The 21552-nt window shown below is 37.6% G+C and overlaps 1 protein-coding gene across 3 annotated transcripts in view; it reads left to right on the top strand.

Moving 5' to 3' along the window:
- Positions 1–21552, top strand: part of PRKDC (protein kinase, DNA-activated, catalytic subunit) — a 321194-nt gene that overhangs the window by 122472 nt on the left and 177170 nt on the right. For all 3 annotated transcript variants that reach the window (XR_007513335.1, XM_049854457.1, XM_049854458.1), the window contains exon 40: positions 774–901. Coding sequence is in view for 2 of the 3 variants with exons in the window: in XM_049854457.1 (XP_049710414.1) it covers positions 774–901 (128 nt within the window). In the remaining variant the exon portion in view is untranslated. The remainder of the gene's footprint in view (positions 1–773; positions 902–21552) is intronic.

Below are 21552 nucleotides of genomic sequence, written 5' to 3'. Positions count from 1 at the left end.
GATTATACTGCTTCCCAACAATCTGATACCTAATGGTTTTAGCCCCCATAAAAATTCTAAGCAGCTCTTTAGAACTTTTTCTTACTGTAAAGGGAGAGCAAACAATCACTAAATCTTTGATGAAAGTGTCCAACATAAGAAAGGTATAAACCAATGGGAAAAAGGCACTCTGGGGAAACAGGGACAGTAAAGGGAGACAAGAAAACCTCAAAGAAACCACAGAATAACTTCAGAAATGAGAGAATGTACTATGTTTATGAGACAACAAAGAAGGCTTTTGGAAGTTAACTACATTAAAAAAAAGAAAAAAACTTAGCAGAACAGGAAACGAAATTGAGGCAGTTGCCTGAGAAGTAGTATAGATAGACATCGTGAAGGCAGATGGGAGAGTGGCGATAGGAACGTGGAGGAGCAGTATAGAACGTCTGCTGTGCACTGAAGGGGTGTGCAAAGGCCAGGTGCTCCAGAATGGAAGGGCCCACAGTCAATTCGCAGCATCATGGGTGAAGAGAAAGCCCTCACAGATTTTAAAGGGAAAAACATCTATAAAACCTTAAAAGAATCAAAACTCAAATATTTAATGAGCATTTTTACATGCCAGGCATTCATTACATATGCAAAAATGACAAAAATAGTAGCATTTGTTAATATTCTGTGAAATTCTGTTAAATTTTCTCTCTTTTATTATTTAGAACTGTTAAACACAGAACAGATAAAACCCAACCGATTTTTTTTATTACTTAAAATTTTTAAAAACTTATGTGTTTTTCTAGTTTCTAGATGCATTGGAATTATCTCAAAGTCCTCTGTTGTTCCAATTAATGACAGAAATTCTTTGTCGGGAACAGCAGCATGTTATGGAAGAACTATTTCAGTCCACATTCAGAAGGATTGCCAGTAGGTAAGTCAGTCTCCTCTGAGATCCATGAACCACACATGTTTTATCTCTGGGGCAAATTGTCTTCTCTGTTCCCAGACAGTTGAGTGGTAGTTGCGTTAAACTTTTGCTATCTTAAGGACTAAATTTTTTGGCTTTGGATTGTTTTGTTTTTCTTCTTTAAAAAAATGGAAAAAATGTTGTTATGGAAGTTTTAAAACGTACTCAAAGCTAAAAAGAAGAGAAATCAACGCTTGTACCCATCCTCCAGGGTGGACAAGTGTCAGCATCTTCCCAGTGTCTTTGTCCCTTTTATCTTTTTTCTCATTTGCTGTTACCTAATTTAAAACAAATCTCTGACACCAGGTCACTTTACTTCTAAATACTTCTATATATATGTATACCTAAGAAGTGATGTTATTTTGGATGTCATTAGGTGCTGTTGAGTTGGTTCTGACTCATAGCAACCCTGTGTACAACAAAATGAAACAGTGCCTGGTCCTGCACCATCCTCACAATCATTGTTACACCTGAGTCTGATGTTGCAGCCACTGTGTCAGTCCATCTTATTGTGGGTTTTCCTCTTTTTCACTGACCCTGTACTTTACCAAGCATGGTGTCCTTCTCCAGGGACTGGTCCCTTCTGAAAACATGTCCAAAGTATGTAAGACAAAGTCTTGCCATCCTTGCTTCAAATAAGCATTCTGGCTGTACTTCTTCCAAGACAGATTTGTTCATTCTTGTGGCAGTCCATGGTATTTTCAATGGTTACTATCCAAAATTAAAAAAAAAAAAAATTTATTTTTGCATAGCAAGCATTATCAACTGAAAAATATTATCAATAATTCCACATTCAGATTTCCCCGGTAGTCTCAAATGTTCTTACACTGTTGGGTTACTTGAGTTCAGATCCAAACAAGGTCTAGGCATGGCATTTCATTTTTGTTTCTGTTCATCTAGAACAGTGCCCTTCCTTACTAGATTTTTTCTTTCGTTTTTGAAAAAAACCACACATGTCCTGTACAATATCTTACATCCTGAGTTTTTTTTTTCAATTGTGCTTTAAGTGAAAGTTTGCAAACCAAGTCAGTCTCTCATACAAAAACTTATATACACTTTGCTATGTACTCCTAGTTGCTCTCCCTCTAGTGAGACAGTGCACGCATTCCTTCCACTCTCTATTTTCATGTCCATTCAGACAGCTTCTGACCCCCTCCACCCTCTCATCTCCCCTCCAGAGAGGAGCTGCACACATAGTCTCATGTGTCTACTTGATCCAAGAAGCTCACTCTTCACCAGTATCATTTTCTATCCCATAGTCAAGTCCAATCCCTGTCTGAAGAGTTAGCTTTGGGAATGATTCCTATCTTGGGTTAACAGAAGGTCTGGAAACCATGATCTCTGGAGTCCCTCTAGACTCAGACCACTAAGCCTGGTCCTTTTATGAGAATTTGAGGTCTGTATCCCATTGCTCTCCTGTTCCCTCGGGGTTCTCTGTTGTGCTCCCTGCCAGGGGAGTTATCAGTTATAGCCCGGCACCACCTAGTTCTAGTCTCAGGCTGATGTACTCTCTGGCTTATGTGGCTCTTTCTGTCAGTTGGGCTCTTAATTACTTTGTGTCTTTCGTGTTCTTCATTCTCCTTTGCTCCAGGTAGGTTGAGACCAATTGATGCATCTTAAATGGCTGCTTGCTAACGCTTAAGACCCCAGATTCTACTCTCCAAAGTGGGATGCAGAATGTTTTCTTAATAGATTTTACTATGCCAATTGACTTAGATGTCCCCTGAAACCATGGTCCCCAAACCCCTGGCCCTGCTACGCTGGCCTTCAAAGCGTTCAGTTTATTCAGGAAACTTCTTAGCTTTTGGTTTAGTCCAGTTGTGCTGACCTCTCTTGTGTAGTGTCTTGTCTTTCCCTTTACCTAAAATAGTTCTTATCTACTGTCTAATTAGTAAAAACCCCTCTCCTTCCCTCCCTGCCTGCTCTTATAACCATCAAAGAATATTTTCTTCTCTGTTTAAACTATTTTTTTGAGTTCTTTTAATAGTGTTGTCCTACAGTATTTGTACTTTTGCAAGTGACTAGTTTCACTCAGCATGATGCCTTCCAGATTCCTCCATGTTATGAAATGTTTCACGGATTCTTCACTGTTCTTTATTGATGCATAGTATTCCATTGTGTGAATATACCGTAATTTATTTATCCATTCATCCGTTGATGGGCACCTTGGTTGCTTCCATCTTTTTGCTATTGTGAACAGTGCTGCAGCGAACATGGGGATGCAAATATCCGCTCATGTAAAGGCTCTTATTTCTCTAGAATATATTCCAAGGAGTGGGATTGCTGGATTTTATGGTAGTTCTATTTCCAGCTTTTTAAGGAAGTGCCAAATCAATTTCCAAAGTGGTTGTACCATTTTACATTGCCACCAGCAGTGTATAAGTGTTCCCCTCTCCACAGCCTCTCCAATATTTATTATTTTGTGTGTTTTGGTTTAATGCCAGCCTTGTTGGAGTGAGATGGAATCTCTTTGTAGTTTTGATATGCGTTTCTCTAATGGCTAATGATCGTGAGCGTTTCCTCATGTATCTCTTAGCTACCTGAATGTCTTCTTTAGTGAAGTGTCTGTTCATATCCTTTGCCTATTTTTTAGTTGGGTTATTTGTCTTTTTGTAGTTCAGTTTTTGCAGTATCATGTAGATTTTAGAGATCAGACGTTGATCAGAAATGTCACAGCTAAAAACATTTTCCCAGCCTGTAGGCGGTCTTTTTACTCTTCTGGCAAAGCCTTTGGATGAGCATAGGTGTTTGACTTTTAGGAGCTCCCAGTTACCTGGTTTCTCTTCTGCATTGTTGGTAATGTTTTGTATACTGTTTATGGCATGTATTAGGGCTCCTGGCATTGTCCCTATTTTTTCTTCCGTCATCCTTAATGTTTTAGATGTTGTATTTAGGTCTTTCATCCATTTTGAGTTAGTTTTTGTGCATGATGTGAGGTATGGGTCTTGCTTCATTTTTTTTACAGATGGGTTTCCAGTTATGCCAGCACTGTTTGTTAAAGAGACTGTCTTTTCCCCATTTAAGTGACTTTGGGCCTTTGTCAAATGTCAGCTGCTCCTGTGTGGATGGATTTATGTCTGGATTCTCAATTCTGTTCCATTGGTCCATGTATCTGTTGTTGTAGCAGCATCAGGCTCTTATGACTACTGTGGTGGTATAATAGGTTCTAAAATCAGGTAGAGTGAAGCCTCCCACTTTGCTGTTCTTTTTCAGTAATGCTTTACTTATCCGTGGCCTCTTTCCCTTCCATACGAAGTTGGTGATTTGTTTCTCCATCCCATTGAAAAATGTCATTGGAATTTGGATCGGAATTGCGTTGTAACTATATATAGCTTTTAGTAGAATAGACATCTTTATAGTGTTAAGTCTTCCTATCCATGAGCAAGGTATGTTTTTCCACTTACGTAAGTCTCTTTTGGTTTCTTGCATAAGTGTACGGTAGTTTTCTTTGTATAAGTCTTTTACATCTCTGGTAAGATTTATTCCTAAGTATTTTATCTTCTTGGGAGCTACTGTAAATGGCATTGATTTGGTAATTTCCTCTTCGATGTTCTTTTTGTTGGTATAGAGGAATCGAACTGATATTTGTATGTTTATCTTGTATCCCAATAGTCTGCTGAACTCTTCTATTAGTTTCAGTAGTTTTATTGAGGATACTTTAGGGTTTTCTGTGTATAAGATCATGTTATCTGCAAATAGAGATAATTTTATTTCTTCCTTACCAATCTGGATGCCCTTTATTTCTTTATCTAGCGTAATTGGTTTGGCTAGGACCTCTAGCACAATGTTGAATAAGAGTGGTGATATAGGGCATCCTTGTCTGGTTCCCAGTCTCAAGGGGAATGCTTTCAGACTCTCTCCATTTAGGGTGATGTTGGCTATTTGTATAAGTGCCCTTTATTATGTTGGTGATTTTCCTTGTATTCGTACTTTGATGAGAATTCTCATCATTGAATGGGTGTTGGACTTTGTCAAATGCCTTTTCTGCATCAATTGATAAGATCATGTGGTTCTTGTCTTTTATTTATATAATGGATTACATTGTTTTTCTAATGTAGAACCATCCCTGCATACCTGGTATGAATCCCACTTGGTCATGGTGAATTATTTTTTTGATATGTTGTTGAATTCTGTTGGCTAGAATTTTGTTGAGGATTTTCGTATCTGTGTTCATGAGGGATATAGGTCTGTAATTTTCTTTTTTTGTGGTGTCTACCCAGTTTCAGTATCAGGGATATGGTGGCTTCACAGAATGAGTTTGGTAGTATTCCATCCTTTTCTATGCTCTGAAATACCTTTAGTATTAGTGGTGTTAACTCTTCTCTGGAGTTTTGGTAGAACTCCAATGAGTCATTTTAAAAAAAAAAATCAAAATTTATTTATATTAAATATATATATTTATCCATGAGTGACAGTGACATTTTAAAGTTTTATTTAGTTATATTTTATGTACTATAAAATTCAACCATCTTAAATGTACAATTCAAAGATTTTTAGTAAGTTTACTGAGTGGTACAACCATCACCAAAGAGCTGTTTCACCCCCCCCCCCATTAAGATTCTGCAGGACCATGCAAAGGTAACCCTTGTTTTCAGCCCCAGTTCCAGGCGACCACCCATCTGCTTTCTGTGTTTATAAATTTTCCTTTTCTGGACATGTCGTGTAAGTAGAGTCATGTAATATGTGATCTCTTATGTCTGGCTTCTTCACTGAGCGTAATGTTTTTGAGGCTCATCCATGATGTAGCATGATTCTGTAGTTTTTTCCTTTTCATTTAGTGTACAATTTAATGAATTTTTGTACATTTAAAGAGGTGTACAGCCATCACCACAATCTAATTTCAGGAGAGTTCCATCACCCCAAAAGAAACCTTGTGCCTGTTTGCAGTGACCACTAATTCCCACCCCTAGCCCTAAAATCAAATACCCGTTGCCATTGGGTCCACTCCAACGCATAGTGACCCTATAGAACAGAGTAGAACTCCCCCACAGGGTTTCCAAGGAGTACCTAGTGGGTTTGAACTGCTGACCTTTTGGTTAGCAGCCGTAGTTCACCGTAGCTCTTAACCACTACGCCACCAGGGCTCCACACCTATCCCTAGGCAATCAGTAATCTAATTTCTGTCTCTAAAGAGTGACCTTTTTTGGACATTTCATCGAATATGGTATGATTTTTTGAATCATCATATATGCTCTTTTGTCTGGCTTCTTTCACTTAGAATAATGTTTTCAGGGTCCGTCCATGATGACTTCATTCCCCTGTCCCCCCCTTTTTAAAATTGTATTTATTTTGTTGTTTTTGAGAATATACATAGTAAAACATACACCAATTAACAGTTTCTGCGTGTACCATTTAGTGATGTTGATTACATTCTTCAAGTTGTGCAAACATTTTCATCCTCCTTTTCTGAATTGTTCCTCCCATTAACATAAACTCATTGTCCCCTAAGGTTCCTGTGTAATCTTTCAAGTTGCTGTCGTCATTTTGATCATGTATAGTTCTTGAAGGAGTGTAATGCTCAAAACAGACCTTTTTTAATAGTTAAGCTAAACCATACTTTGGTTTTAAGACTTCAGGGGATATTTTTGGTTTAAGATTTAAAGATGATCTCAGGGCAATAGTTTTAGGGGTTCATTCAATCTTCATGACTCCAGGAAGTCAGGAGTCATGAGAATGTAAATTCTATTCTACATTTTCCCCCTTTTGATCAACATTCTTATATGAAATCTTTGATCAAAATGTTCAGGAATGGTAGCCAGGCACCACCTGATCTCATGGCAAAGGAGGCAGTCGTTCATGGAGGCAATTAGCCACGCATTCTCTTCTCTCCTATTCCTGTCTCTCCTTTTTCCTCTGTTGCTTCAGGGGAATAGAGACCAGTTGTGCCTTAAATGTCCACTTGCAAGCTTCTAAGACCCCAGGCACTACGCAATGAGCTAGGAAGTAGAACAGAAGCACTGAACAAGTTATATTAGGCCAGTTAACTGAGATGTCCCATGAAATGATGACCCTAAACCTCCAAACCAGGCAATTAAATCCCATAAGAATTTTGGTTGTACATAAGCAGCAGCCTCAGCAACTACTTTTTTTTTTTTGTCCTTGTAAATATGTCTATCACAGAACTTTTGCCAATTCAGCATTTTACAGGTGTACAACTTACAGTGATTACAATAAAGGACTGTACAACCCTACCCTTAATCAGTGCGACATTTCCCTCACTATTAACCACCCCATTCCCTCTCCCTTCTGCCCCTGGTAACCACTAATAAACTTTGTTTTCTCTATGTTTGCCTTTTCTTGTCTTTTTTGTATAAGTGAGGTCATACAATATTTGTCCTTTGGTGATTGACTTATTTCACTCAGCGTTATGTCTTCCAGGTTCATCCATATTGTTGCATGTAACAAGACTTGGTTTCTCCCACTGGCTGAGCAGTATCCCATTGTATGTATGTACCACATTTTGTTTACCACTCATCAGTTGAAAGGTGTTTCTACCTTTCAGCTACTGTAAATAGTGCTACAATGAACACTGGTGTACAAATCTCTGAGTATCTGCTTGCCAGTCTTGTGGGTATTTGCCAAAAATGGAATTGGTGGGTCATATGGTAGTTCCGTGTTTACTTTTTTGAGGCACTGCCACACTGTTTTATACGACGGCTGTACCATCTTGCCTTCCCACCAGCAATGGGTAAGAGTTCTCATTTTCCCACATCCTCAACGTTTGTTTTTTCCCTAAGGATCCTAGTAGGAGTGAAATGGTATCTCACTGTGGTGTTGATTTGCCTCTCTCTGTTGACTAATGACGATGAGCATCTTTTCATGTGTTTGGCGGCCATTTGAGTGCCCTCTTTGGTGAAATGTCTATTCAAGCTCTTTTTCCATTTTATGTTTGGGTTATTTGTCTTTTTGTTGTTAAGTTGTCAAAGTTTTATGTATATTTTGGTTATGAGACTCTTGTTGGATATATGGTTTCTGAGGACATTCTCCCAGTCGGTAGTTTGTCTTTTCACTTTTTTTGTTGTTTTTTGATGAACAAAACTTCCTAATTTTTATGAGGTCTCATTGATTTATTTTGTTGTTTTGCTGTTTGTGTTTTACTATTATGTTAGATAATCCATTGTTAAAAGTTAGACCTGACAGCATTCTCCTGCCTTTTTTCTAAGAATTTTATTGTTTTCCTTTGCACATTTAGGTCCTTAATCCATTTTGAATTTGTTTTTGTATTTTGTACAAGGCGTGGATCCTGTTTCATTCTTCTGTATGTAGAAATCCAGTTTTCCCCGCACCATTTATTGAAGAGACTTCTTTTCTCATTAAATGGACTTCACAGTCTTGTGAAAATTCAGTTGACCATATATGTCTGGGCCTATTTCTCTGTTCTCTCAATCCTATTTCATTGGTCTGGGTGTCCATTTTTATTACCAGCACCAGGTTGTTTTGATTACTGTGGCTATATAATATGTTTTAGAATAGAAATGTGAGTCCTCCTACTTTGTTCTTCTCTTTCAACTTTGCTTTAGCTATTTGGGGCCTCTTGCCATTCCATACAAAGTTGAGGATTGGTTTTTCTAGTTTTGTAAAGAAGGCTGTTGGAGTTTTGATTGGGATTGTGTTGAATCTGTGAAATGCTTTGGGTAGCATTGACAACTTAATAATATTAAGTTTTCCAGTCCATGAACATGGAACATATTTCCATTTAAATCTTCTTTAATCTCTTTCAGCAGTGTTTTATAGTTTTCACTGTATAAGTCCTTTATGTCCCTGGTTAAATTTATTCCTAGGTATTTTATTCTCTTTGATGTGATTGTAAATGGAATCATTTCCCTTTCAGATTTGTCATTGCAGGTGCATAGAAACCCAAAAGATTTTTGTTGGTCTTATACCCTGCAATCTTGCTATAAATTCCTTTATTAGCTCTAGAAGCTTTCTTGTGAACTCTTTGGGATTTTCTTTATATAGGATCATATTCTCTCCAAATACAGATAATTTTACTTCTTTTCCAATGTGAATACCTTTTATTTCTTTTTCTTGTCTTATTGCTCTGGCTAGGACTTCTATACAATATTGAATATAAGTGGTGAGAGCATGCACACTTGTCTTGTTCCTGATTTCAAAGGGAAAGCTCTCAGTCTTTCTCCATTAAGTATGAGGTTGGCTGTTGACTTTTCATAATGTGCCCTGAATCATGTTGAAGAATTTCACTTCTATTCCAAACTTCCTTAGAATTTTCATCAAGAAAGGATGTTGGATTTTATCATATGCTTTTTCTACGTCTGTGGAGGTGACAATGTGGTTCTTTTTCTTTGTTCTGTTAATGTGGGGTATTATGGTGATTGATTTTCTGATGTTTGTTGCCATACAGTTTGTTTATAATATTCTGTCATAATTCTCTTTATTTCTATCAGGTCAGTTGTAATGTCCCCTCTTCCATTTTTTATTTTGGTTATTTGCATTTTTTCTCATCTTTCCTTTGTCAGTCTAGCTAAAGGATTGTCAATTTTATTGATCTTTTTGAATAATGACTTGCTGGTTTCATTGATTCTGTTTTTCTCTTTTTCAGTTTATTTATTTATGCTCTGATTTTGTTATTTCCTTTTTTTCTGGTAGGCTTAGGCTTTTTTTAGGCTTAGTTTGATCTTCTGTTTCTAGTTCCTGGAGTTGTCAAGTTAGGCTGTTGATTTGAGATCTTTCTTCTTTCTTCATGTAGGCATTTATTGCTATAGGATTCCCTGTGAGCTACTTCCTTCACACATAAGTTTTGATATGTTGTGCTTTCATTTGCATTTGACTCTCGGAAATTTGTGATTTCTCTTTTCATTTCTTCCTTGACCCATTGGTAGTTTAATGATGTGTTGGTTAATTTCCATATGTTTATATCCAGGTTTTTTTTTTTTTTTCTGTTATTGATTTCTGGCTTTACCCCATTGTGGTCAGAGAAAGTACTTTGTATGATTTCATTCTTTTTAAATTTATCAAGAGTTGCTTTCAGACCAAAAATGCGGTCCATCCTGGAGTATGATCCACATGCACTGGAGTAGAATGTGTATTGTGCTGTTATTGGGTGGAGTGTTCTCTATATGTCTCTTAAGTCTAGTTGGTTTGTAGTGCCATTCAGGTCTTCTGTTTCCTTGTGGATCTTCTTTCTAGATGTTTTGTCCAATATTGAATGTGGTGTGTTGTAGTTGCCATCTATTATTGTAGTGTTATCTATTTCTCCCTTCAATTCTACCAGTGTTTGCTTTATACATTTAGGTGCCACAATGTTGGGTGCATATTTATGATTGTTAAATTTTCCTGATTGATTAATCATTTTATCACTATATAATGTTCATTTTTATCTCTTCTGGCACATTTTTTGTTAATGTCTACTTTGTCTGATATTAAGATTGCCACCCCAGCTCTCTTTTGGTTATTATTTGCATGCAGTATTTTTTTCCATCCTTTCACTTTCGACCTATTTGTGTCCTTGGGTCTAAGCTGTGTCGCTGGTAAATGGCATATAGCTGAATCATGTTTTTATCCATTCTGCCACTCTCTGCCTTTTGATTGGAGCATTTAGTCCATTTACATTCCATTTAATTGCTAATAAGAACTGACTTACTGTTAACATTTTGTGCTTGTTTTTTTTTTGTGTGCCTAAAGTCTTCTTTGTATTTATCCTTTACTATTGCTTGTTTTTGTGTTTTGTTGATTTATTGTAGTGAGCCTTTTTGAGTCTCTTCCTCTTTCCTTTTGTGTATTTTTTTAATGTATCTTCTTAGTGGCTACCATGAATATTACATTTAACAGCTTGTATTTATAACATTCTAGGTTAAATTGGTACCAACTTAATAAATTCAGTGACATACAAGAAATTTGATATCTTTATCATTCCTCCCCCCTTTTGTTTTCATTATCACTAATTACGTCATTATATGTCATGTGCCTTGTAACATAATTTTATCCTTGCCTTTTATGTATTTGTTATTGAGAAACATGAAGGGCAAAATAGAATTATCAAGCATGAATACCATATTACTAACCCGTATACTCAAAATGAATCAGTGACCTAAATATAAAATCATAGAATGCACAGAGGAAATCATAGGGATAAAACTTCAAGACCTTGTTTATGACAGTTCTTGCTTAGATATGACACCAAAAGCACAAGCAAGAAAATCAATAAATAAATTGAAATTTATGAAAATGAAAAATTTGATGGCGTGAAAGGACTTTATACCGAGAGTGAAGAGACAACCTACAAAATGGAAAAAAAATAACTTATTAATCATATATCTGATAAGGGTTTTTTTTTTTTTTGTTTTAAATATTTTTTTGTGGTTTAGGTGAAAGTTTACATTGCAAATTAGGTTCCCATTTAACAATTTTTATACAAATCGTTCCATGACATTGTTTATAATTTTCCCAAAGTGTCAGCATTCTCTTTATTTCCTTTCTGTTCATTCTATTTCTATAAGTCTAGGTTCCTCTACCCTACTTGCCTTCTCATCTTTGCTTTTGAGTAAATGTTGATCATTTGGTTTTGTATAGTTGATTGTTTAAGGGAGTACAGTACTCAAGGGTGTTATAAGCCAATCTATTGTTTGGCTGGCAAGTGACCTCCAGCAGTAGCCTCAGTTCAAAGGGTATTTTATAGTGATAGTTTCAAAGGTCCCTCTAGTCTCTATCAGTCCAGTAGGTCGGGCCTTTTTTAAGAATTTGAATTTTCTTCTACATTTTGCTCCCATTCTATCTGGGACTTTTTATTGTGTCCCTGGTCAGAACGGTCAGTTGTGGTAGCCCAGCACCTTCCAGTTCTTCTGATCTCAGGTTAGAGATGGCTGTGGCTCCTGTGGGCTGTTAATCTTGTGACCTAGTTTCTTCTCGGAGTCTTTTGTTTTCGTCGTTCTCTTCCAGACAAGTAGAGACCATCTAAGGGTGGCCGCTTGCATGCTTCTAAGACTCCAGATGCTACTCACCAGACTAGAATGTAGAACATTATCTTTATGAACTGTGTTGTGGCAATTGACTAAGTAGTCCCACGAGACTATGCTGCTGAGCCTTTTAACCCAGTAAACCATTCTTGTGAGTTTTTTTGGATATGTCTAGGAAGTCTCCGTAACTGTGCCCCCATGTGCTTTATTATATTTTTGGATATACATGCAGCACACACAGAGTTCTCTGTGTATACGCCTACAGATACACCTGTACCTGCAAGTACGTTTACTTGCATATGCCTTTCTATACACGTATGTGCACAGCTATCTCCCCATATAACCACACATGTGTTTTGGCTATTACTGTTGTTGCAAAATTATATATTATTGAATTCTTAAAATATTTACATGATTCTAAAGACAAAACTGTATAATGAGCTGTTTTATACTTGATGTTTTCTAGAGACCACTCTACGTTAGTACGTAGAGATCTTCCTCATTTTTTTTTTTTAACAACTGTATAATTCTTAATTGTTCGGAAGTACCATAGTATTTTGAAGAAACTCCATCTTGATGGTCTTTTGGGCCTAATATTTTGCTCTTAAAACTAATGCTAAAGTGCATTGCTTTTCGTATGTATCAGTTTGTATTTTGCCAATGAATTTCTTAAATAATTTTTATTGTGCTTTTTTTAAAAATAATTTTTATTGTGATTTAAGTGAAAGTATACAAATCAAATCAGTCTCTCACACAAAAACCCATATACACCTTGCTACACACTCCCGATTATTCTCCCCCTAATGAGACAGCCCGCTCTCTCCCTCCACTCTCTCTTTTCGTGTCCATTTCGCCAGCTTCTAACCTCCTCCACCCTCTCATCTCCCCTCCAGGCAGGAGATGCCAACATAGTCTCAAGTGTCCACCTGATCCAAGAAGCTCATTCCTCACCAGCATCCCTCTCCAACCAACTGTCCACTCCAATCCATGCCTGAAGAGTTGGCTTCGGGAATGGTTCCTGTCCTGGGCCAAGAGAAGGTCTGGGGACCATGACCACCAGGGTCCCTCTGGTCTCAGTCAGACCATTAAGTCTGGTCTTATGAGAATTTGGGGTCTGCATCCCATTGCTCTCCTGCTCCCTCAGGAGTTCTCTGTTGTGTTCCTTGTCAGGGCAGTCATTGGTTGTAGCCGGGCACCATCTAGTTCTTCTGGTCTCAGAATGATGTAGTCTCTGGTTCATGTGGCCCTTTCTGTCTCTTGGGCTCGTAATCGCCTTGTGTCCTTGGTGTTCTTCATTCTCCTTTGATCCAGGTGAGTTGAGACCAATTAATGCATCTTAGATGGCTGCTTGCTAGAATTTAAGACCCCAGACGCCACTGTTCAAAGTGGGATGCAGAATGTTTTGTTAATAGATTTAATTATGCCAATTGACTTAGATGTCCTCTGAAACCATGGTCCCCAGACCCCTGCCCCTGCTACGCTGACCTTTGAAGCATTCAGTTTATTCAGGAAACTGCTTTGCTTTTGGTTTAGTCCAATTGCACTGACCTCCCCTGTATAGTGTGCTGTCTTTCCCTTCACCTAAAGTAGTCCTCATCTACTATCTAATTAGTGAATGCCCCTCTCCCACCCCCCTCCCTCCCCCCTCTCTTAACCACAAAAGAATGTTTTCTTCTCAGTTTAAACTATTTCTCAAGTTCTTATCCTAGTGGTCTTATACAATATTTGTCCTTTTGCAACTGACTAATTTCACTCAGCATAATGCCTTCCAGATTCCTCCATGTTACGAAAAGTTTCACAGATTCCTCACTGTTCTTTATTGATGCATAGAATTCCATTGTGTGAATATACCATAATTTATTTCTCCATTCATCCGTTGATGGGCACCTTGGTTGCTTCCATGTTTTTGCTATTGTAAACAATGCTGCAGTAAACATGGGTGTGCATATATCTGTTTGTGTAAAGGCTCTTATTTCTCTAGGATATATTCCAAGGAGTGGGATTGCTGGATCGTATGGTAGTTCTATTTCTAGCTTTTTAAGGAAGTGCCAAATCAATTTCCAAAGTGGTTATACCATTTTACATTCCCACCAGCAGTGTATAAGTGTTCTAATCTCTCCGCAGCCTCTCCAATATTTATTATTATTTTGTGTTTTTTGGATTAATGGCAGCCTTGTTGGAGTGAGATGAAATCTCATTGTAGTTTTGATCTGCATTTCTCTAATGGCTAATGATCGTGAACATTTCCTCATATATCTGTTAGCTACTTGAATGTCTTCTTTAGTGAAGTGTCCATTCATATTTTTTGCCCATTTTTTAATTGGGTTATTTGTCTTTTTGTGGTTGAGTTTTTGCAGTTTCATGTAGATTTTAGAGATCAGGCGCTGATTGGAAATGTCATAGCTAAAAACTTTTTCCCAGTCTGTAGATAGTCTTTTTACTCTTTTGGTGAAGTCTTTGGATGAGCATAGGTGTTTGATTTTTAGGAGCTCCCAGTAATCTAGTTTTTTGTCCATATTCTTTATAATGTTTCCTATACTGTTTATGCTGTGTTAGGGTTCCTAACATTGTCCCTATTTTTTCCTCCATGATCTTTATCATTTTAGATTTTATATTTAGGTCTTTGATCCATTTTGAGTTAGTTTTTGTGTATGGAGTGAGGTATGGGCCTTGTTTCATTTTTTTGCAGATGGATATCCAGTTATGCCAGCACCATTTGTTAAAAAGTCAGTCTTTTCCCCCTTTAACTGTTTTGGAGCCTTTGTCAAATATCAACTGCTCATATGTGGATGGATTAATGTCTGGATTCTCAATTCTGTTCCATTTGTCCATTGTCTGTTGTTGTACCAGTACCAGGCTGTTTTGATTACTGTGGTGGTGTAAAAAATAGGTTCTAAAATCAGGTAGAGTAAGGCCTCCCACTTTGTTCTTCTTTTTCAGTAAAGCCTTATTTATCTGGGGCCTCTTTCCCTTCCATATGAAGTAGGTAATTTGTTTCTCCATCTCATTAAAGAATGTCGTTGGGATTTGGATTGGGATTTCATCGAATGTATAGATCGCTTTTGGTAGAATAGACATTTTTATAATGTTGAGTCTTCCTACCCACGAGCAAGGTATGTTCTTCCTCTTATGTAAGTCTTTTTTGGTTTTTGCAGAAGTGTCCTGTGGTTTTCTTTGTATAAGTCTATTACATCTCTGGTAAGATTTATTCCTAAGTATTTTATCTTCTTGGGGGCTACTGTAAATGGCATTGATTTGGTGATTTCCTCTTCGATGTTCTTTTTATTGGCATAGAGGAATCCAACTGATACTTGTATGTTTGTCTTGTATCCCAGTAGTCTCCTGAACTCTTCTATTTGTTTCAGTAGTTTTCTTGAGGATTCCTTAGGGTTTTCTGTGTATAAGATCATGTCGTCTGCAAATAGAGATACTTTTACTTCTTCCTTGCCAGTCTGAATGCCCTTTATTTCTTTATCTAGCCTAATTGCTCTGGGTAGGACTTCCAGCACAATGTTGAATAAGAGTGGTGATACAGGGCGTCCTTGTCTGGTTCCCGGTCTCAATGGGAATGTTTTCAGACTCTCTCCATTTAGGGTGATGTTGGCTGTTGGCTTTGTATAAATGCCCTTTATTACATTGAGGAATTTTCCTTCTATTCCTATTTTGCTGAAAGTTTTTATCATGAATGAGAGTTGAACTTTGTCAAATGCCTTTTCTGCATCAATTGATAAGATCATGTGATTCTTGTCTTTTGTTTTATTTATGTGGTGGATTACATTAATTGTTTTTCTAATGTAGAACCATCCCTGCATACCTGGTATGAATCCCATTTGGTTATGGCGAATTATTTTTTTTTATATGTTGTTGAATTCTATTGGCTAGAATTTTGTTGAGGATTTTTGCATCTACATTCATGAGGGATATAGGTCTATAATTTTCTTTTCTTATGGTGTCATTACCTGGTTTTGGTATCAGGGATATGGTGCCTTCATAGAATGAGTTTGGTAGTATTCCGTCCTTTTCTATGCTCTGAAATACCTTTAGTAGTAGTGGTGTTAACTCTTCTCTGAAAGTTTGGTAGAACGCCGCAGTGAATCCGTCTGGACCAGGGCTTTTTTTGTTGGGAGTTTTTTGATTACCTTTTCAATCTCTTCTTTTGTTATGGGTCTATTTAGTTGTTCTACCTCTGTTTGTGTTAGTTTAGGTAGGTAGCGTATTTGTAGGAATTCACCCATTTCTTCTAGGTTTTCAAATTTGTTTCAGTATAGTTTCTCGTTGTAATCTTACATGATTCTTTTAATTTCAGTTGGGTCTGTTGTAATATGCCCCTCTCATTTCTTATTCGGCATATTTGCTTCCTCTCCTGTTTTTCTTTTGTCAGTTTGGCCAGTGGTTTATCAATTTTGTTGATTTTTTAAAAAAACCAGCTTTTGGTCCTGTTAATTCTTTCAATTGTTTTTCTATTTCATTTAGTTCAGCTCTAATTTTTATTATTTGTTTTCTTCTGATGCCTGTGGGTTTCTTTTGTTGCTTTTTTTCTATTTGTTCAAGTTGTAGGGATAATTCTTTGATTTTGGACCTTTCTTCTTTTTGGATGTGGGCACTTATTGATATAAATTGGCCTCTGAGCACCGCTTTTGCTGTGTCCCAAAGGTTCTGATAGGAAGTGTTTTTTTTTTTTTTTTGAGCAGGGTATTGTTCAGTTTCCAAGTGTTTGATTTCTTTTCCCTGCTTTTTCTGTTATTGATTTCCACTTTTATGGCCTTAGGGTCAGAGAAGATGCTTTGTAATATTTCAATGTCTTGGATTCTTTTAAGGCTTGCCTTGTGACCTAATATGTGCTCTATTCTAGAGAATGTTCCGTGTGCACTAGAAAAGAAAGTATACTTGGTTGCCGTTAGGTGGTATGTTCTGTATATGTCTACGAGGTCAAGTTGGTTGATTGTGGCATTTAGATCTTCGTGTCTTTATTGAGCTTCTTTCTGGACGTCTTGTCCTTCACCAAAAGTGGTGTGTTGAAGTCTCCTAGTATAATTGTGGAGCTGTCTATCTCATTCTTCAATGCTGATAAAGTTTCTTTTATGTATCTTGCAGCCCTGTCATTCGGTGCATGAATATTTAATATGGTTACATCTTCTTGGTATATTGTCCCTTTAATCATCATATAGTGCCCTTCCTGATCCTTTCTGATGGATTTAACTTTAAAGTCTATTTTGTCAGAAATTAGTATTGCCACTCCTGCTCTTTTTTGATTGTTGTTTGCTTGATATATTTTTTTCCATCCTTTGAGTTTTATTTTGTTTGTGTCTCTAAATCTAAGGTGTGTCTCTTGTAGGGAGCATATAGATGGATCATGTTTTTTAATCCATTCTGCTACTCTCTGTCTCTTTATTGGTGCATTTAGTCCATTTCCATTCAGGGTAATTATGGACTAATGCTATCATTTTGATGTCTTTTTTTGTGTGTTTACAGTTTCTTTTTCCCACTTGATTTTATGTGCTGAGTAGATTTTCTTTATATGCTGTCCTTTCCTCTTATACGTGTTTGATTTTGTTTCTGCTGAGTCTGTATTTTTCCCTTGTATTTTATTTTGATGAGTAGGATAGTTTGTCTCCTTTGTGGTTATCTCATTATTTACCTCTATTTTTCTAAATTGAAAACAAGCTTTTATTTCTTTGTATGGCCATATCTTCCTTTCCATATGGATAGTGTATGCTTACATTTTTTAGTCCTGCTTAATTATTTTAATGTTGTCTTCTTTTGTGTAATAACATTGCTGTTACCCTGTTTTGGCCCCCTTTTTTTTTTTCATAGTCTTTGTGTTTTTTGATTTCCGTGCCTGGGTTGACTTCTGATTTCTCTTCCCAGTGTTGTACTCTTGCATTGATTCGTGATATTATTTATTTTCTAACCAAAGAACTCCCTTTAGTATTTCTTGTAGTTTTCATTTGGTTTTTACAAATTCCCTCAACTTGTGTTTATCTGGAAATGTCTTAATTTCATCTTCATATTTAAGAGACAGTTTTGTTGGATATATGATTCTTGGCAGGTAATTTTTTTCCTTCGGTTTTTTAAATATGTCATCCCGTTGCCTTCTTGTCTGCATGGTTTCTGCCGAGTAGTCCGAGTGTATTCTTATTGGCTCTTCTTTATAAGTGACTTTTTGTTTATCCCTCGCTCCTCTTATAATTCTCTTTTTATCTTTGGTTTTGGCAAGTTTGATTATAATATGTCTTGGTGACTTTCTTTTAACATCTACCTTATGTGGAGTTCGATGAGCATCTTGGATAGTTATCTTCTCATCTTTCACAATATCAGGGAAGTTTTCTGCCAACAAATCTTCAACAATTTTCTGTGTATTTTCTGTTATCCCTCCCTGTTCTGGCACTCCAATCACTCATAGGTTATTTCTCTTGATAGAGTCCCACATGATTCTTAAGATTTCTTCATTTTTTTAAATTCTTTTATCTGATTTTTCTTCAAATATATTGGTGCCAAATGATTTATCTTTGAGTTCAGAAATTCTAGCTTCTACTGGCTCCATTCTGCTCCTCTCACTTTCTGTTAAGTTGTCTACTTCTGTAGTTTTATTGTTAATCTCCTGAATTTTTTATTGCTGCCTGTCTGTGGATTTTTCCAGCTTATTAAACTTTTCATTATGTTCCTGAATAACCTTTCTTATTTCTTCAGTTGCTGTATCTGTGTGTTCCTTGGCTTATTCTGCGTATTGCCTCATTTCCTTCCTGATGTGTTGAAGGGTTCTGTATATTAATCTTTTGTGTTCTGCATCTGGGAATTCCAGGAATGCACTTTCATCTAAAAGATCCTTGAATTCTTTGTTTTGAGAGCCTGTTGAGGTGATCATGGTATGCTACTTTATATGACTTGACACTGACTGTTGTCACCGCACCATCTATAAGTGATTGTATTAGTTTATTCTTGCTTACTGTGTCGTAGCTGCTTGCTTCGTTTTGTTGGTATACCTGTATGGGTTGCTCGAGTGAGCTAGTTTGATTACTTTCTCCTTTGAAGCCCTGGTGTCCTGTCCCTAGCTGGCTATAGCTGTTATCAGGTGTATCAGTCTAGGAGTCCATTCAGTTTTCTTGTATGAATTCAGCTCAGGTTTCCAGGTAGCTGATTATCAAATGTGTGGTACAGGCTCTGTCTTACAGTCTTAGAGGGGCAGGGGTGGTTGGTGTATATACCAGTATGTGATTGTAGCAGGAGGTCATGCTCTGAACAAGACAGGGGGCTGAGAACCGACCCCCACGTGTCTCTGAGGAAAACATGTCTCTGTTCCCTAGAGCGTGCTGATGGGTGGGTTCTGCAGAGGGACCATGGGCACCCATTGTTTTTGGTTGTAAGGACTGGGAGGTACCAGTTATCTGTGGACCCCTGTCGTGGGTGGCTGGGTGACCTGAGTGGAGCTACCAGTCCTTTGGTCCCTGTTGTGGGTAGGTGAGGACCTTGTTTAATAAGCAAAGCAATGTTAAACATCAAACACCCCCCCTCTCCACCATACAACTGAAATGGTTGGAGTTTGCCAACAAGGACCTATTCTCCCGAAATAGGCCCACACAGGCCCATGTAGAAGGGAAAGATGCTCAGGGTCCACCGATGGTTTGTGCCTGGACAGGAACCCCTTCTGTCCTGAGCTCTTCCGGTTGATGGAGCTAGCAAATTATCTTTTCCCCCCAGTTGCAAATTTTTTCCTTCCCCAAGGCTGGGAGGATGGCTCTAGGTGCTTACCAGGGTCTCTCTCAGGCCCAGGGATTCAGGTGCTGAAGGTGGATTGGGGGTGGGGGGGTACAGTAAAATATACGCAGGTAGTTAGCTTTTGCCGAGAGCGCCGTTCTCTTTAGGTTCCAGAGGTGTGAGTAGGCTGTGCGGCTGGCTGCTTCTCTCTGAGGAAACTGCGGCCGATTGCTAGTATGAGCCTGCCACCGCCCCCGGCGCCACCACTCCGGGAATGGAGCCTAAGGGCTCCCCACGATTCAGGTCTGATAACTCCTCCCCACTTCTGGACCATCTCTTCCTCCCCCTGCCCCTCAGTTTGTTGTCTAAGGTTGCCTTTGATGCTTAGGGTTCCCAGCTTGTCACAGGTATACTCATTTTACCTGTTTTTTCCGAGTCTTTGTTGTAAAGAGGGCTCTCCGGAAGCGTTTGTCTATTCCGCTATCTTGACTCCACCCTCCGCCAATGAATTTTCTGAGTGAGCTATTTCTAAATGTGGGTTCAAAGGTAAATGAATTTGTATTATTGCTAGATACAATCCTTTGAGGCTGTATTGTTTGCATTCCCACTCGCAGTATATGAAAGCTTCTATATCACTGTAGTCTTGCCAACAGAGTATTGCCAAACACCTGGATTTTTTCCATTTTTAGGTGAGAAAGGGTTGCTCAGTGTTGTTTTAATTCACATTTCATTATGAATGAAATAGAACATATTTTCATATAGCTAATATTCACTTGCATTTAATTTTTGGTAAATCATCTCTTGTTCTGATTTTTGAAAACCAGGTGATTCTTTTGTTCTTTTTCTTCTTTTAGCACTGAGTGTAAGAATTTAATGTTTTAGGGCTGAACCCGATGTGTATCTTTACTCTTCTCGCTACCAGAAAGCTACTCAAGAGAATTTAAATCTAGGACAGTGCTCAAATGAATATTACAAAGCCTGCGTAGCATCTAGTTGTGTCCTGCAAACTTAAATTTTATGAATGAATTATTTTCTGAATCTAATATTTGTGTCCTGATTAGTATCTTCCTGGCTCCAACATGGAGTTAGAATTTTAGAACTGGAAAGGCGTTTAAAGATCATTTAGTCCTTCCCCTCTTATTTTACAGTTTTTTTAATGTGCAGATTTATAGCTTAAATGTCATTCAAATATCTCATTTTTCCAGTTGAGAATATAAAGGGCCCGGTAGGTTTCCCTTTATAGGAAATGGGAATGATGGTTCATTATTAGGAAGAGACTAGAATGTTTAATTCATAACTCATGATTTTCAAGCCCAGGAATTTGTTCATCCTTAGGCCTGAGACTCTTACAGAGCCTTTCAGATGTCCTCTAAGCATGACCAGATTTGAGGGTACAGTAATCCCCCCTTATCTGCGGTTTTGCTTTCCATGGTTTCAGTTACCCATGGTCAACCAAGGTTCAAATATTTTAAATGAGCATGTAGTGTGATAAAATCTCGCGCCATCCCACTCTGTTCTTCACATAACTTTTATTACAGTATATTGTTACCATCTTTCTCTTCTATTATTAGTTATTGTTAATCCCTTACATTTGCTTAATTTATAAATTAAACTTTATCATAGATGTGTGTAAAAGACAAAACATAACATATGTACATAGGGTTTGGTACTATCTGAAGTTGCAGGCATCCATGGGGGTCTTGGAACATATCGCCCATGGATGAGGGGGGACTACCCTACATATTTTTACCAAAATAAGAGGTGCCTTCTCCTTTTGTTTGCCAACTGCGCCCTCCCCATTGAGGTATTTTCAGAAGTGCTGCTATGCCAATTTTTTTACATGTGGATGTAAAAAATATTAGCATAGTTTGCTTAACAAAATACCTCAGGGGATGTGGGGGGAGGGTGTGGTTGGCAAATAAAAATAGAATGTGAGCATTTTTTGCTAAAAATACGGTAAATGAAAGAGTTCTTCTTCTTAATACCTAAATTCAGTGTGATTATTTC

Source organism: Elephas maximus, chromosome 15 (genome assembly GCF_024166365.1).
Source record: "Elephas maximus indicus isolate mEleMax1 chromosome 15, mEleMax1 primary haplotype, whole genome shotgun sequence".
Lineage (NCBI taxonomy): Eukaryota > Metazoa > Chordata > Mammalia > Proboscidea > Elephantidae > Elephas > Elephas maximus.
Note: the sequence above shows the minus strand (reverse complement) of the source record. Positions and strands in the feature narration are given on the sequence as shown.